This window comes from Pararge aegeria, chromosome 11 (genome assembly GCF_905163445.1).
Source record: "Pararge aegeria chromosome 11, ilParAegt1.1, whole genome shotgun sequence".
NCBI lineage: Eukaryota > Metazoa > Arthropoda > Insecta > Lepidoptera > Nymphalidae > Pararge > Pararge aegeria.
The window spans coordinates 13,912,477-13,930,768 of NC_053190.1; the positions used below are offsets into that span (position 1 = coordinate 13,912,477).

The 18,292-nt window shown below is 34.9% G+C and overlaps 1 protein-coding gene across 1 annotated transcript in view; it reads left to right on the top strand.

Moving 5' to 3' along the window:
* LOC120627567 (pituitary homeobox homolog Ptx1) overlaps positions 1-18,292 on the top strand; it is a 65,212-nt gene that overhangs the window by 5,473 nt on the left and 41,447 nt on the right. The window contains exon 2 of the mRNA XM_039895570.1: positions 5,138-5,457. Within this exon, the coding sequence (XP_039751504.1) occupies positions 5,262-5,457 (196 nt within the window). The 5' untranslated portion in view covers positions 5,138-5,261. The remainder of the gene's footprint in view (positions 1-5,137; positions 5,458-18,292) is intronic.

Genomic DNA, 18,292 nt, shown 5'->3' on the forward strand with positions numbered 1-18,292 from the left:
CTCTGTAAATTTTCTCTGTGGTGTACAATAGAAGTGTATTCATTCATTCATTCATATATCTATTGCGTTCACCAAGACCGCTCAGCGTGGAGATTATAAACCCTTTGCAATTGGATTGCAAACCCTGCCGTTGGGAAGAGGCCTTTAGCTTAAGGCTTTAAGTGCAGCAGTGGACTGTTAAAGACTAAGTATTAATTGTCATGAAAAAAATTGCCGTTCATCTTTTTGAGTGGATTATCACGTTGCTATCACCAGTTTTAACACTTAAGAATGATAATAATACTTAAAGCCCGCTAACATGCTTGGAGGGAGGTTCAATGCACTAAATGTCTTTCCGTCTGAGAGAGTAAGACATCAATAGACTGAGGACAATGACAATGATAAATTGCCGAAAGCAAAAAAAAAAAACATTTATTTCAGGCCTTGATCCATTTAGTGTTAGGAGGTATAAATTTACATAGGAACTGCAAGTTACTTTTAGAAAAAGGAAAGTAATTTGTTTTCCAACGTCAACAAACTTCCCTAGCCCACCTGGTGATCTAAGTTAAAAGAACGTGCCCTGAAATACCTTTATAATGCAAAATCCAACCACATCATACGCTTATGAATTATATTTAACTTTATTTCTCATATGAAGGATATTATTTAAAATAAAGAAATATTAATAACTATGAAAGTTATACACTCATTTCACTTGTTTGATAAAATTATGATACATAAGTAGGTGATCTTAATCAAATTGCAATATGGCAACCTATGCGATTAATTCTTTGATGGCAACCTTGACCTACATCAAGGCCTATAAATATGCGGATTAACCGACTACTTCCAGCTCATATATATATTTTATATTGAGACATTATTTTAGACTGCCAGATTGTCTATGAATATTCTACTGGTGATCTTCTCTAACATAGCAGGGCTAAAATTTGTAGTGACAATTTTTAGCTCTGTTATCATCGAAAACAGATTTACAAAGAATAACCTTTCTCACGGAACGAGTATCATGCGTGTCAATATCGATACACAAAGTCACGTTATCAGCAGATAGGTATACGAGATACAAATAGATACACTCAAATATTTGTGTAACATGTCGTTTAACACATGTTTTACATTCAACTCCCATTCACTTTTATAACTTACAATGATATAGAAATAAGTTGTGTTCCACTTTGAAACGATTGTTTTATTAAAACAACCTAGTGTGTCGATAAGGAATCGAAGTGACGTATTAATTTTACATTGTGTTTTGTTTTGTGATGCGCCTGAAACAAAAAAGCATTTATTTAACTTTGTTTTAAAGAAAATTTATATCTTTGTGTTTAAACGATTGTTTTGTGATGTTTGGAGTGCCTTTATTATTAATATACCACATGAATTTGAAATAGTTTTCAAATTTAAAATGAAATAGGTATGTATCTACCTACATTTTACCTAAATTTTCATGTAAGTTTGTACGTCAAATTTTTAAATACTATAGTCGAAATGTTTAGTTATTTGCTGGTAAAATTCGGTGAAAAAGTTGTTTCATTCTCAATTAAAGCCTTTGTTGAATTTTGGGATATTTGAAACTTTAACTAAAATCTTGAGGTTTCATCAAACTGGTTAATTTGACAATATATTGGATTAATACACGTTTGCAATATCTTTGTAACTTAATGTTATGATCTAAAGGTTAAAATTTTGGATCTTTTGTTATAACTTATTAAAAATATTCAAACATTTTAAACTGACGTCGAGTTTGTATAGTTTATTTCTGATGGAAGAAATAGTTTTGAATGTGCTAGGATTATTTTTGATAGTGAAACTCTACTTATTTTTAAATCACTGGCTGTATAGTCAATGATCTTTGCCTATCCTGAAGAAGACAAATCAAGAAAGAAGCAATAACGTCCACACAAATTGGAAGTTGAAATTAAACAATGGAATAAAAACAACTTCATGTTATCTTCTGTGTAATTTGTCATTGTTATAATCCCGTACGGAATTCACTTCATATTTGGTTGTTATCAAAGTCTTAATGTGTAAAACAAACTATAAAATTTAATTTCCGAAACATTATCCAAAACTATAGAAATTTTATATTAAATAAAATTTTATTTTATCTTTGATGATAAAATTGAAATTACAACTGATTTTAGGACTACATTTCTTCCGTCAATTTGTTTTGTAATATATTATTAGTATAATATATTATTATCTTTATATTTCTGACGTTTGCCAATGCACAATATTTATTCTGAAGTATTGTCTCGATTGTGGTAATGGCATTAGACTGCAAATTTGTTTTATGTAATTAGTCTGCAAAAAATATTCTTGAGAAAGGGAAATACAAATGGGTGATACTTTAGATACTTTTCTTTAAGTCAATCCTTAGATAGGTGAGTTTTAAGCCGGAAGTATACTAAATCGGTTCATTCAAAGATATTTGTTAAAGTCCCCCACAAGTTTTTTGTGTTACTAGGTACACTCTATATTACCTTGTATTTATATCGCTGTAACTCCTTCTTTCTTTGGTGTACAATAAAAGTGTATTCATTCATTCATTCATACAGTCTAAGACTTACATATGGGGCTAACATATGAGTACGCTCACTTGTTTAGCGGCAAGACTTATCAGTAGGGCCGTACCTAGCCAAGGCCTTACCAAATCAGATCAGGGAACATTTTGAAACTATAAATTCCCAAATTGCTCCAGCTGGAGTTTGAACCTAGGACATCCTTAATAAGATCACAGCAATCCCCACTGCGCCATATATTTTTTTTGTTTTTGTTGACCGTCTGACACCTTACTACCACTGTATTTTATACTAAACGCTCCACGTGTGATGTCATTTTTTATTTTATAATAAATCAGAGTAAATCAGGAGGCCCTATGACAAACGGTTAACTAAACATATTAGAGGCAACTGCCTCGTTGGTATTGTGGTTATCATATTCGACTGCAGATCACAAGGTCTTAGGTTCCCCTGATCGGGCCATCGAATAGTATTTGTTTATCAAGAAATTCTTAGTACAAGCCCAGAGTTTGGAAATTGGCGGTAATTCATCCCTGTGCCTCGGAGTACAAGTTAAGCTGGCGGTCCTGCGCCTGATCTCTTTCTGATCGTGTCGGACTATGACAGTGAGGGAATAGAGAGCAACTGAGTTTTGCGCACAAACTTGTGCATTATTATATCTCCCGCGTAGTGGGAAAATCGCTCTGGAGATTGACCACGTGGCCGAAATCGGTTAAGGAAACTTTTGTAGGCAACAACCTGAACTGTGCCAAAAGCACGTTTTGCATAATAACGCTTGTTTACCAACCTCATTATTTTTAACTAGTGAACCCCCGCGACTCTCACCGCGTACAACTTCTGATAAGTTCATCCCCAAACAATCTTTTTAGGAAATATAGACAGATGTTAGGGAGTTCCAAATTCTAAGTCCTATCCCCACTTTCTCCAACACAGATTTACCAAATATTAGTTGATTAACTTATGACTGAAATTACTCCAAAAATAATATTGAATCAGCTTCCTTAATAGAAATTATGAAATATTAAACTTTGGGCTCTGGTATTGTATTAATATTGAAGGTTTATATATTTTTTCATTTGGAGTTACCAACGTGCTAGAAATCAGAATTTATAAAACCAATAGTCGTCTTTTGGTTTTATAAAAGAAGTTACATGTATGAAAAAAGGTATTCCTGAAAAGGAATGCAGTTGATTCCATTGCATACATAGCATCAGTACTATGTATAACCTTATTAAATGCTAACGGCTTAAAAAATAACTGTGTTAAAACTACTGAAAAATACAGTTTTGCAGGTCTTATTCGTATGTATAGACTAGCCTAGACCTTATAGTTACTGTTATTAGGAGGAAACGTGAAATATTGACTCTAGTACGCCGACTTCGGCGTACCTATTATTTATTTCCAAATTGCTAACCAGTTGAAGCGTAGCGAAGAGCAACCATTAATCTTAAAAAATCTTGTACCTATTTCGTGTTTTCTGTTTTACAATTCTCCATAGAATGCAATATTTTTCATCGGAACAGATAATAATTGCAGAATATAAAACTGCACTCGGCATAACTTTATCGCGCCGTCGGAATAAGCACGTTCGCGCTTCGCCATCAGCAACCTTTGTTCTTTTGTCGAACATTGAATTCCCGACGTCGCCCGTATGCAAAAAAGGGCAATTAAACGCATAAATCACTATGTGCGAGCGTTTTTCCACCTATTATTCTACTTTTTATGATCCCAAAAAGCGATGCCCATCTACTGACAGCGTATTTGAAATATGAAAGTTGTTAGACTGTATATCTCCATCACACCGTTATTTAGGTTCAGTGTTTGTTTTTTACAGCGTTGTGTACACGCTCTAAATCATACTGATAATACTGTTTTATATTGTACAGATATATTGTTGCAGTTGAAACTTTTTAGCTTTCTATTCACTAGGAATATAAGCTGTAAATTTGTAGGAAACTTTTGAATCGAGATGCCACTCTAGTTAAAGTTGAATGCTCTTTAAGTTTGTCACATTTTCTAATTGGTTATTTTTAGGGAATAGAATAGATTCGTTTTAAAGTTATTACACTTTTTAATAATAATAAAGATAATACAGATGTGAAAAGTTAGCTTACGACAAAGATTTCTTTTGGTAGACATAGGTAGGGTAGGGTAAATATGTTATCCACAAAACAAGTTAATGTTTTTTAACTCGATATCTTAAATAATAAGGGGTCCACCTAATAATAAGTTATTTAACGAATATTCTAGAGTGTCTCGTAGCTATAGTGAGGGTTTTTTTAAATCCCATTGCAACCGTTTGTTTTCCTGGAATAAATAGTAGTAATAGCCAGCTCTCCATCCTTTCAACTAACGTTATGCCAGAAATCAAGTTGATTATTCGCTTAGTTACGGCAGGAAGCAAAAGAAGGTAAAACAAATCAAACAAACAAACAGTACACTTTCGCATTTATTATATTGATGTATAGTATTTATCAGGTTGTGTTTATAGTTACTTATATATATTCTATAGTATATTATGTGTTTTATACGGCACTTTTAGTTGCCCGAAACAAGGATTAAATAAACTTTAAAAATTACACTTAAAACTACAATACCGTTTTCTTTTTTTCAAGGTACACCAAATGCGAGCAGCCTAAACTTCCAACCGTAGTCGCATAGCGGCTCATTGTTCATCCCCCGTGGCACAAAGGCTTCACCATTCATCTCCGCGTGTACAAGGAGGCGCTGGCGGCTGGCATGGAGCCGCTAAGCGAGAACGGCCTATGCCTCAGTGAGCTGGACCTGCACGGTGGCGGCCATTTGCACGAGTCAGTGGCCGCTTCCGTCGGCTCGGCCATATCGAGTCTGATGGCGCCATTACATCACGAACCGCAGCACACGCCTTTACACCACGCGCCGCCATTACATCATGAACCGCTCGAGAAGTTAAAATGTAAGTACGTAGAGATATTATAGTTCAGAGATTTATGAACGTACATAGGTTTTAGAGGCACGTATGGAACCCTCGTAGCTTGAGTTTAATGTAAGCAAAAGTAATCACCAACATCTCAGTGATGGAAAAATGAAAGAAAGACAACTAACAATTGTTGGCACAACCGAATGCTCGATGTCAGAATGATCTCGTAATCCTTGCTTTCGACTAGACCGCGTACCCTGTGAGGAGTTCTGCCGGGGAGAACGAACTTCAACGTGGGAGATGCTAGAATAGACAGTTCACCCTTTAAATTAATGAAAGGTACTAAAAAATAAATTTATTTATTTAACGTATAAATAATTAAATACTACGACAATACTCTAACGCCATCGAGGCCAAAAGTAAGCGTAGCTTGTGTACTTGTACTAAGATGGTACTAAGATGACTGATGAATATTTTTATGAATAATATATACAAAAACTTATAATATGCATATAAACACCCAGACACTGAAAAACATTCATTCATGTTCATTACGCAAACATTTTTCAGTTGTGGGTATCGAACGCACGGCCTTGGACTCAGAAAGCAGGGTTGATGCTGCCCACTGCCCCAATCGGCCTTCAACCTATACCTGAATACTAAACAAACCGCCTTCTTGTGCCTATCCCACATAAAGTGAGCTCGGCAAAACATGACTTCTTAAAATTAGAACATTGATTTGACATAGGTACTTATTTGGGTTTGAGCCTGCCTGGATGAGGATTCTTTAGGAATAAATTCGAAATTTAAATACTTTAAATTCGAAAACTGCCAAAAAGAAGTAGTATTTAGAGCTTTTTGTGACAGAGCTCGTCTGGCCTGGGGAAGTACTATTGTCATTCTTAGTTCTGCCGCTAAGCATCATTGCTATGTAGGACGTGGTTGCCGTTATTATTACGGGCGCCTGAGCCTTAACACCACTACCATCAGGTTGATGGACAATGCAAAGTGTTGCTCTATTCAAAGGCGACAGTTTTCCACTCATCGACTAATTTGTCCGTAAATTAAATAAAAAAAACTTCTTACAAGTCGGTTGATAATAGAGGTAATTAATTACATCAGAACAGAATTGTTTGTTTATTAAAAAGTATAATAATTTAAATAGTTACTTACCTACTCATACATTGTAGACGTGATGTCCCTACTCATTAGATTTGATGACGTAGAAAGTCCTATCTTAAGATACAGTTATAACCATGTGTAAATAGTAACAATAAAAATTGCTATAACTTTTTGATAACAAATCAACTTTACAAATATATTTTTTTTGCTTGCAAGCAATCAAAAACGACACGACACGACGGCGTATTCTTTATTTGCAGTCGTATACAATATGCCGTCTGCCAGATGGCAGACTCCAGAGGGTTTTGAATTTTTGTTTTTATGAAAGTTATCAGCCACTTTTTTATAACAATATGCTGCTTTGGACCATTTTCTTCTCCTATAACCAATGAACTAATTAGAAAGTTTATAATACCATTTGTTTGCTCACAGAATCACTTATGCAATATTCCATCTACGAAGATAAACGTGGATATTGCAGTAAGATTCTCTAAGCTTTCTTAAAATTAAACAACTTGAAACCACGTTGTTTTGGGAACTAATGGAAATTTAGTTTGTCACTAGAGGCTAGTATTCTCTACTACGAAACAGAAAAGTTACTCGCTGGATATTTACCTAGAAGTAACCCATTACGTATCGAAAATATTATAATTTACATCGACATCATAAAATAAATATGTTTATTTTGTAGACGATGATTTATAATTGAAAATTGCGTATCATATCACCAGGACATGAATAAACCGTAATTTTGTATACAATACGATGTGCCCACATCGCTTCACGGTTGTTTGCCGAGCCCCTTTGATAGAGGGTTTTTATTTTATAAAATTCATCTATATAAATGAAGTCATCGATTTGTCGCACGTGCAACCGTTTTGATTATCCGTAGCAAGTGTATTATTTTTTTATGTATAGTGAGATACTTTTATAGTTTTGATTGTGTCGTCTTTGGGCACTACGCGCAATATGCTACTACTGGGCATAGCATTTTTGTTGAGATTCCACGAACTTAGGCTGCTTTTCCCCAGCTCACTTCAGGTTCGGTGCTATTGACTTGATGTCGTCTGTTGACCTGGTGGCTGGTGGTAGGTCTACCAACGCTACATTGATACTAGTGCTCGCCGTGCATTTTAGATATACTGGTTTCTATTACGGATCTTTTTTTTTCTAATTTGATCACAGATGATCGGAACGTGTAAAGTGTTGTGTAAAGTTAAAAATGTTGAAAAGTAATGGCATGAAATATGTATGTTTGTCAACTAGAATTGACAAAGTAACAGGGACACGTTTTTTTTAGTTTTTTTAAACGAAAGACAAGGTTAGATGTTTAAATTGAACTCAACATTTTTTATTTTATGTTTAAAAGCCTGGTGGCTTAGCTTTTAAAGCTAGAGTTTTATGTATCAGATATATAGATATGAAAAACCCTAAATATTCCCGCAAAAGTGTAGTCGTAAGGTAGTCTCAACTTGCTGCTCCTTCAAATTCAGGTTATTATACTCTACCTATTTTAACCATTGTTGATTACATATTATCACTCCAACTATATATATCACTATCCATTGTCTACTGAGATTTTTATCGTCCATAGTTAATGGCCATGTTTCAGATCCGTAAGTCATTGCTTCCCTGCAAAGACATTTTGCACGAAAATATGTTACAAAGTTTTCCTAACTTTATGACTTAAGTAATAAGGTTTATTTGTTTTATATATAATGTTACTTCCTATTCATTTCTTGTCATTCCATTTTCCGGTGCCAGGTTTCTGTTTTACTTTTTTCAGCAGCTTCTTAATCATATGTTATGTTGCTTAGATTACTTATAATGCTATTATAAATATCGATTAGTTTAAACTTAAGTTTAATGAAGCAATCAAAAAATATAATTTTTATTAATACATAACTATAACCTAAAATAAACTATTTAAAAACTAAATAAAATCTACAACGTCCTCGAAACCACCGCAGCGAGGCACAGTTCCTAAGATGCTGGCAGCATTGCCCCTCAGTGCCGAGCAGGCCAAGAGGCGTAAATATGAAAACCTGGATAGCAGCTTCATTTTTGTGCCTTTTGGTGTAGAGACTTTGGGACCGTGGGGTCCGGAGGCAAGAGCCCTTTTCAAAGAATTATCGAAAAGGGTTATCGAGTCTACCGGTGATCCTAGAGCGGGCAGTTACCTTGGCCAACGAATTAGTTTGGCCATCCAGAGGGGCAATGCTGCCAGCATCTTAGCAATCAAAAACAAAATTTAATTTTAAATATTGTTCTAGTATTGGTTCATCTTCGTTCGCATGGTGAATCTCCCTGACCTTTTACTTATGTTATGCTCATTCAGCACACAATGTTAATCTGATTTATTATTATAAGAAACAAATTAAACTCGTCAACACACTAAATTATTCAGTGTGGAGATCCTGTAGCGGGAATCTGCAAGCGGGTAGCGGGCGCGGGGAGGGGGTGATCGGATAGTTTTTACAAACACATCAATATAGGATTACGCGCCCCTGCCGTTTAGTTACGCAATTAGTATCGGGACAGGGGTGCATACAGGAAGGATCGGTGCTCGGTCTACACGCAAAAAATTGAGGTTTTAACCAGCTTTAGAATAGAAGGAGTTTCTCAATTCATTGGTTACTAACTGTTACCCACGTTCTTCGTCCGCAATTACTACAGTTTTTAAAAAAGTGGGAACCCTTAGTTTTTCTGCCATGAAAAGTATACTATGTTGCTCTCCGTCCTTTGAACTAACTATCCGCCAAAAATCAAGTTGCTAAGTTAGGGCGTAAATGAAGGTCAGACGTATTCTGATTTATAATATTAGTTAATGATTTAATGTTTATATAAATACTGAAACATGTACAGCTGCCTCGTTGGTCTAGGTTAGCATGTTTAACTACGGATCACGACGTCTTAGATTGACAAACACTATTTGGCTGAGATGATGATGGGATACAAAGAGTCGGTGGTTTTTCTCTCGTTAGTTTTGAGATGTCGTATTGAGATGGTACAAAGCTTCATCCAACTGTATACCCAAAATCTAAAAAAACAATAATAAAATTTACATTGAATTGATAAGCTTGTTATTTTTAAGTGGGTTAAGGAAAATTGGTAGCTACTCGTATTACAGAATTAGGTACTAGAAGAAGAGGCAACAATTTTATGATACATATGTATTAAATAAATAATTAATTATTTTATTCAAAGCATTTTCTTAACTAGGCTAATATATCTTATGTTGTCTTTCTTCTACTTATGTAGATAAATCACCTCGAATTACGATGGGGCTAAGGAAATGCATTTCAACCGAAGTTTGAAAGTTACGAAAGAATACATCTCTAGCGGATCGAAAAATTTTATTAAATTTATTTTACCAGAAATAAATAAGTTAAATAAAAAATCTGTGAATAATTAGCATTAAGTTCGTCTTATGTGAAATTTTTTTTCTTGCGCAATAAAGTAAAAAGAAACTCTACCACTTCCCACCACTTATAATTTAAAAAGAATTTTAACTTTCAATTCAGCTCTACCATTTTATTTTCCTTTTATGTTGAATCCGTACTACCGATTTATTTTATACAAAAAATAGACACAATTTAACACACGTGAAGCTGGCGTAAACGAAATGATTCGCAATCCATCACCGGCGAACAAAAAAGGCAATCATTTAAAGTCAATCCAAATGAATCGACTAAATCGTCCGTCTCTTTCATTCGTCATAGTTTTTTGTATGGATACAGTGTAACTATCTCGCTTGCGCAGTAAAAAAACGTCCCCCCGAAACCGGTGGACCATTATATTGCGATGATTAGCCCTGCACTTGCTTTGCCATTGAATTTAAATAGGGGATTAGAATGCATTTTATTTTATTAAAACTCTATTGTGTGTTAGTTCATTAGTCAATAGCTGTTGTCGTTTGGCGATTGTTGAAAAATGGTTTTTAGAAGTAGCTGTATCGCAATAAAATTGAATGAAATTTATTTGTTCGCTCTAATAGGTATGGTTCAATGATCATATCAACACATTACCGGCAGGACCAGGGTCTGCGCCCACAGTGAGAACGGGTTAAGGCCGTAGTCCACCACGCTAGCCAGGTTCTTTAAAATTAGGTGGTAATTCATAATAATACCAAAATAAAAACAGCTAAGACATTCCATCTTCTCGGGTGCAAATACTTGTTTACAAAACTAAAAAATTACCTATAGTATTTTTTTCTGGCTGAGTTATATCTGGCTTTTCCTCGGTAGTGTCTGCCTCTCGACCCTGTGGTAGGCACAGGTTCGGGAGGCAGACACTACCGAGGACACCGCAGACCCTACGGCAAACTTACTAAGTAGATAAGACGGAAATAAATTCTTTTTGGTGCACAACTTTTTACAGCTATATTTAATACAAAATATGTATATTATCATGCAACTGTAAGTCAAGAAATAAATAATCAAGTTTGATAAGTTGAAAGTCAACATCAGTAAAATAGAATAAAAAGAACACAAAAATAAGATAAAATAAAATATATACATAAGTACTTATACTATGCATATTTGCACTCAGACATTGAAAAATATTCATGTTCATCACACAAACATTTTCCAGTTGTGGAAATCGAATCAGAGTCGCTGCCCAGTGCGCCAATCGTAAATGTTTGGTACGAGTAGATGCAGGGTATAATCCTGTATTCATTACAAGTTCGCTAAAATTCTATCATAACGTTTATCCTAACAAAGTTGGCACGAAACGAATAAATGATATAAAATGGAAAAATCATAAGTTCTAAAACAAATGCCTAACTGAAAGCTTTTTAAACTTGCAATGGATGATTGTCGAATATATGTACCTACATCTGGGATAAGTCATTGGATCTAATCCTTAGATATATTTTCATTTATAAGTTTAGGTTAAAATAACTAGGTACTATTTTAAATACGCTACATTATTGATTTCATAAATTATCATGTGGTAATTTATGGAAAAGAAAAATAGGTATGCTTTGTAGTAATATAAGTAGGTAAATAGAGTAGAATCTGGAGGGTCTAACAACGGGATACTGTTTCTTATAAAGTCAAACGCTTGAAAGTCCTTTTGCACAAAATTAAAAAAAAAATTGATTTAATATGCTTAGGTACCTGTGCCGTGGACATTTAATAAATTAATAAAAAATAACCTAATCGATTTAGTGTATGATATTGGCGCTTGAGCTTACTCCGAAGATTGTTCGCATATCCCGAGATTTTTATAAAATACGCGAAAAACACGTTTCGTGGCTTTAATTTTAAATTGAGCAGATTTTGCGGATTCTTCTAAAGCCCTCGTTGATTTTGTCGGTTTTTTACACCTTCGGGTAACACCCTTTCTTATTAGGTTCACGGAAAAATGGAAAACTAATTATCTGGCGCACTTATGGGATTCCTCGGCCTTGTCTTTCAATAAATTCAAGATTTTATTTCCCTTAAGCGGATTTGGACGATTTAAAGATCAAGTAATGTAAATGGATACTTCGGCAATTTTTCTGGGGCTTTTTTTTAATAATTATTTATTCACAAGAATTTAGGTTTTTTAAATATGAAATAGTTATTTTTTTTTTATATCACCTGTTGGTAAAACATGATGAAATCTAAGATGGTAGCGGGCTTGCTTGTCAGGTAGTATGGTTGTTATATTTAACCCTAATCGGTTTTTACGCGACATCATACCGGTGCGCTAAATCGCTAAACGGCACGTCTTAGTCGGTGGGGTGGAGCCTCCCACCAGACCAGACCAGAGAAAATTTGGAAATTATAAATTCTCAAATCTCCTCTGCCGGGAATCGAACCCGGGAACTCCAACCTAAAACAGCGCTCACCGCTGCGCCAGAGAGGTCAATATGATTTAAAGTAGATAATCCTAAATCGGGGGATAGCCAGGCCAGTTCATAATATGAATTACGGGTGAGCGAGCACCCTAATCCGGTACAAATATTTGCCCTGTTAGTTCGTGTCTCTCAGATTATGAAGTTTATCTCGACGTTCCTAAATCTGACCGACGCGGATATCTCTAGGCGTCAGGGGTTCTTTAAAATTAACATTCTTTTTTTCATAATAATAAACAACTAGTTGAGTCCCGCGGTTTCACTAGCATTGTATTTAAAAGCGTTACAATGTCTATGGATATTTTTTTGAGTTTTTTTTTGTAATTAATTAAATAAGAGATCTTATTTTTAAAATGACGTCAGCAATTATGATGGCCGCTGCAAACAAATTTGTATATTTGCATTCCTAAATGATAGAATATGTTGAAACTAGGAAAATTATTGTGATTATTACATTTTATACACATATTCAAGCAAATAAATACTATTTCTATTTCCAAGCTGACCGCTTTCGAAGCGGCCACCACTCAATTCAGACCAAGACGCAGAAATGGCGGCAAAAATAAGGATTGCGGTACTAGCTCTAATACTGCCAAAAATATGAATAGATAATAGATACACTAGCGCCAAAGTAAGCGTAGCTTGTGTTATAGGTACTTAGTTGACTGATGAATATTTAAATGAACAATATACACACAAACATTTTTCCAGTTGTGGGAATCGAAACCACGGCCTTGGACTCAGAACGCTGGGTCGCTGCCCACTGCGCCAATCGGCCGTCAAGATGTAGCCAATGGAAAAATTAAAATGAATAACCTGCTTTGGAGCAGCGGTCTTCTCTGTAATGAGAGAGGAATCTTAGCCCAGCAGTGGGACGACAATAGCCTGAAGATGATGACGGCGAAGTATCGTAACACAATATTGGATAGAAGCAGGCGTTATTATTCCGTGATGAATATTAAACCTAATTTGCTACACTCAGGATATGTTGACTTAACAATTATTCATTGGAAAGTCAACATCTCCTAAGGATGCTCCGGTTTCGGAGCGAAACGTGCGTGGATACATTGCCGAACATCTGTTTGGTGTGGTGTATAAGAATTGAACAAGGTGTAAATTACGTCATACAGATTATCCTGTTTTCCACGGAGTAGGTACAGAAAATTAAGCTTAATTTTCATAATGCAATATATCGAAACAAAACTCAAAAATAGACTTCCTACAGAAAAAAAATCATCTATTAAAACAAGCTAGCGACTTTTACTATCAACCTAAATACACTGTGATTTATCATTGCAAAAACCGTACACAAAAACCCGGTGCCACACTGTCTGCTCCACCGTTACTATAAAGTTTTTGTGGCAAAAAAAATAGCGACCCCGGTGACATGAGATGAGAATTTAACACCGGGTACCGGTGTCGCCCCGCTTTGATGCGTGCGGGACGCATGTTATTGTTTTTTTTTTGCTTTTGTAAAAAAATTAAGGTTATTAGCTATGTTGTGTATAAGTTAAGATTTTACGACTTTATTGAAAATTTTGTTGTTTCAATCTGTGAATTACTTGGTTTCATGAATCTGTATATATAATATTTGAGAAGCAGATAGATATATAAGTTGTTTTTCCGGGGAATGCTTGAGATCTAACGCATAAAATAAATATAAAATAAGCACACAATTATTTGAATGGTCGACACGAATCGAAGCATGGAAATTGACTTCTGTTTTATCCAATGAAAAATCAATGAGTTAATGTTTGGTAAACGTGAAGAATACGCAATTCGATTTAATTTACTATTCCTAGATATTCGATACGTTTCTCAAATAAATTATATGAGAAAATAAAATTAAAAATAACCAGGCAGAAAGGTTCTGTTTTTGAAAAATATGAACCAGTAGCTATTTTAAACATTTTCTATAGGTTAACTAAAATAATTTCTGAATAAGATATACATACTTTCTCCCTCAATATTGTTTTCCACGTTTCAGGTCCTAAAATAATCACCCATAAAATGTATCTTGCACATAAGATTTACTTTACTGATCCAACCTAATAAAAAACATAGGCACTGAACTTGATGTGTTGTTATAAGAATTTCACGCTTGTGATGTTGCCGAAGCAAAAAAAAACCGCCTCCATCAATGTCAATATTTTCAAAATTCACGAGCTTTTCGCGTAGGGCGTGACTGCGTTTTCTGCGCAACAGATGTCGCGGCATCGAACGTACGTGTAAAAAACCTTGAAGGAGGCGTGGTGGTAATAAATTTTGTCAAAATACGCGCTTGACATGAACGCTTCCCATCTCTAGCCCTATTAGAATAACAGAACAAATCGTTTTAATTTGTTAACAGCCGTTCCGAATGGGTGTCAGATGTCTACGAGGTAGGCCTATAAATTGTTTAGTCGCGCCTTCACTAATTGCCGATGACAAAGTTTAATAGCTCGAGCACATGTTTAGCGGTGTTTCCTTACTGGAAAAAGTTCATGGGCGGGAATCTCCGAGTAAAAAATCTGGATTTTCTAATGTTAGAGCAGTCGCTATAATGCAATTACTGACTTACATCATCTTTTAGTATTGACCCAGAAATATCTTTGTTTAGGTTTTATTTAATTAATCTTCAATAAGTTACTATAACGCAAGGTTTTTTAACGTATTACCTACAGATCAGTGCCAAAAATGTCCGATTTAAAATTATACTAAGCTTATAATATAATAATTTGAAATATGGCAATTTAAATTTTCCGAATAATCATCATTATTATATACAATGGAGAACTCTCAGAAACGCAGGTTTCCTCACGATATTTTCCTTCGCGTTAAAAACGCACTCCTCGGAGTTAGAGGGGCGTGCGGAGAATCTAACTCGGTCCCCCGAAAGAAAAGCCGAAGTCTTACCACCCACTAGGACATCACCAAAATTTTTAAATAATTTGCATTCACAAAAGTAGGTATCACAAGTAACGTTAAGTAACATTTATGAAAATAGCAATTCATTGCAAGAGTCAATAAGAATGCGGAATTGACAGATATCGGCAAACAATAAGTCAACGGTACCAACAATATTGGTGGCAGCAATGATTGATAGTGGCCGGCAGATGTCACTTTAACCCTTGCACCGCTCTGCGGCCATCTGTCGATTTAGTGATGTTGCGGTCAGAGAGACCTGTTAAGCGAATAAAATGAATGCTCAAAGGACATTCAAACAATTATTAAGAAAAAAACCATCGTGCTATAGTGTTAATAGAGTTTATTACGACATAGAGAAAGGATAAAATACTAATATTGTAGCAGATTATTAAATACTCAGTAGTTACTAAAAAAAAAACAGTTGTAAATTTTGAAGAACGAATTGCATTACGATTAAACTAGAATGAGATGAAGGTATAGAATGAGATACCTAGTTAAACAATAATTTTTACTTGAATTTTATACTGAGTACTAACATAAACATCTGAAACGATGTGTAAAAAAATAATATGAAAATACAAATTATTTCCGAAGCGTTTCACAATCATTTAATTCTATTCTGCATTCCCACAATGTTTTCGAAATAAAATCTGACGCAATTTGGAGATTTAAATAAGAAGGCTCTAAAACCACGTGAAAATGTGGCTCGTCTCAGATATTTGAAGTCTATTTAATACTCATGAAAATTTAGCGTCGACGTCGGGTTTTATTAGCTCCGATGGTAATATATTTCAAAAACAATGTCCATATCTTTTGTATAATATTACTTTTCTCATTCCAGTTTTATTTGTCGCTATAAAAGGGCACAATAACGATGGTTAAAGAGTAGCTGCGTATTGCACACATAGGATAATAAATCTTTTTATTTTATGACAAATTGTTGTCTGAACGTTGCTCACCCTCGCCGCAACAAAAGATCTAGAACAAATAGGGACATAATGGGCTGTGATGGCCAAATACGGCACAATGTGAAACACACGTAAACATAAACACAATGATAGCCCTTCTGTGATATTAGCTTAACTGCAATCATATAAAACAGTTCATTGTTGATGTTATTTATTGCTAGTGGACAAATTTCTCATGACCGATATGTTGCCTATTTATCAAAGTTTTGATTTCTGTAAGACAGAATATTGCATTGAAATGGCATTGAAGTTAAGGGATAAAATATTTACAACTGTCGTTTCATTTAACTTACTGATTCTGTCTTATTTTTGTACCGTTTTATGTTGTCGCTGGGATCACAATTCCACCATTCTGGCATCATACATTTAATTTAACAACTCTATATTTGTATAGGGTCTAGTTAAAAGGGTATCGGTACATCCTGGATGACAAGGCAATAGCCTGGTTACATGATGTTTTTGATGTATTTTTAATTTATATCAAACTATACACACTAGTCACATCTAAATTTTAGTTAGTTTTTGTGTTTATGTTTTAATGTTTACACTTTCTCGCTTGTTAATCTATTACTTTTCATCATTATCATCAAAGCTCTACAGCACTGGGTGGGCCTTGGCTTGGTCAAGCATATTTCTCCATTTGAGGCGGTCAGAAGCTGCTTCTTTCCAGCTCCGAACTCCCAGAACCCTCATATCCCTCTCAACTCCATCACTCCACCGACCCCTAGAGCGTCCTCGGCTTCTACGCCCCTCCAAAGTGCCCTCCATCAACCTCTTTGGCGCTCTCGTGCCTTCCATGCTATTACTTTTACATCATGTTATTTAAGACCAACTGAGACCTGCACAAATGTGTTTAACTTTTCTTCTTCTTTTGTGTATCAAGATACTAATCTTGTGTGTCTAAATAGATAAATATGTTAATGGTCGCAAATCATTACATGAAAGGACAGTATCGTTTTTTTTTTTAATTAGTAATTAAACAAATATACTACGACAATACACATATCACCATCTTAAGAAAGCGTAGCTTGCGTTGTGGGTACTAAAATAACTGATGAATATTATCATAAATAATATACATAAATAGGTACCTTTAATATACAGATAAACACACAGACATTGAAAAACATACCTTAGTGAAAACTTTAGTGTGAGGAAGACGTAACACTGACATTTTTCAGTTGGAACCCACAAACTCAGAAAGCAGGGTCGGTGCCCATTGCGCCAATCGAGTAATAAAGTTGAAATTTTAGACGCCTGTTCTTTTTTTACCTTTAGAAAAACTGTTCGGGAAATAGCCCATAATATTCTATTTATTTTGATGCTACTGATGAGCATATTCACTGTATCATCTCCCAAACAGCCGAAAGGCGAGGGCTCTAATGAACCTAATATGTAAAACTGACGAGGCGTTTGTATGAAACACGTTGACATGTCACGTGATATATGATAGCGAACAATAGACGTTTTGTGAGACGATCCGGGGCCCCAGTGTAATTGCAGTGTTATGACTTTACAATATTACTATTGTATCTGTTTTGCTCGAGCCCCTTAAAATGCCTATATCAGATACTTTAGGTAGATGTTTGATTATACAGTTTGGATAATATTTATTTATATGGTATAAGAATTATTTGGTCAGTGCAGTAAAATACATAATAGGGACGCCTTAACAAAGACCCGCTAAAATATTGTATTTATATAATGATATATTCATGTATTATAAAAAACAATCATATTTGAATTGAGATTGGTATTTATTTTTAATAAATTAAACTGCATAATCTCGCGATCCGCCATGATAGGTGAAACGCCAAATTCAAAATTATGATATCACGTCTAAACACACATAATTTTTTACCGCTATAACTTTAAAAATGTCTGGAATATCAAGTGTTTTTTGAGTTCAAACTTTTAGTTGTGAAGTTTTTTGTTATGAATACCAATAATGATTAGCTAAGGAACAAAGACTTACTAAAGCTCTAATTTGCGGTCACAAGTGCCGACACCCGGCGAGCGTGTTCTTTAA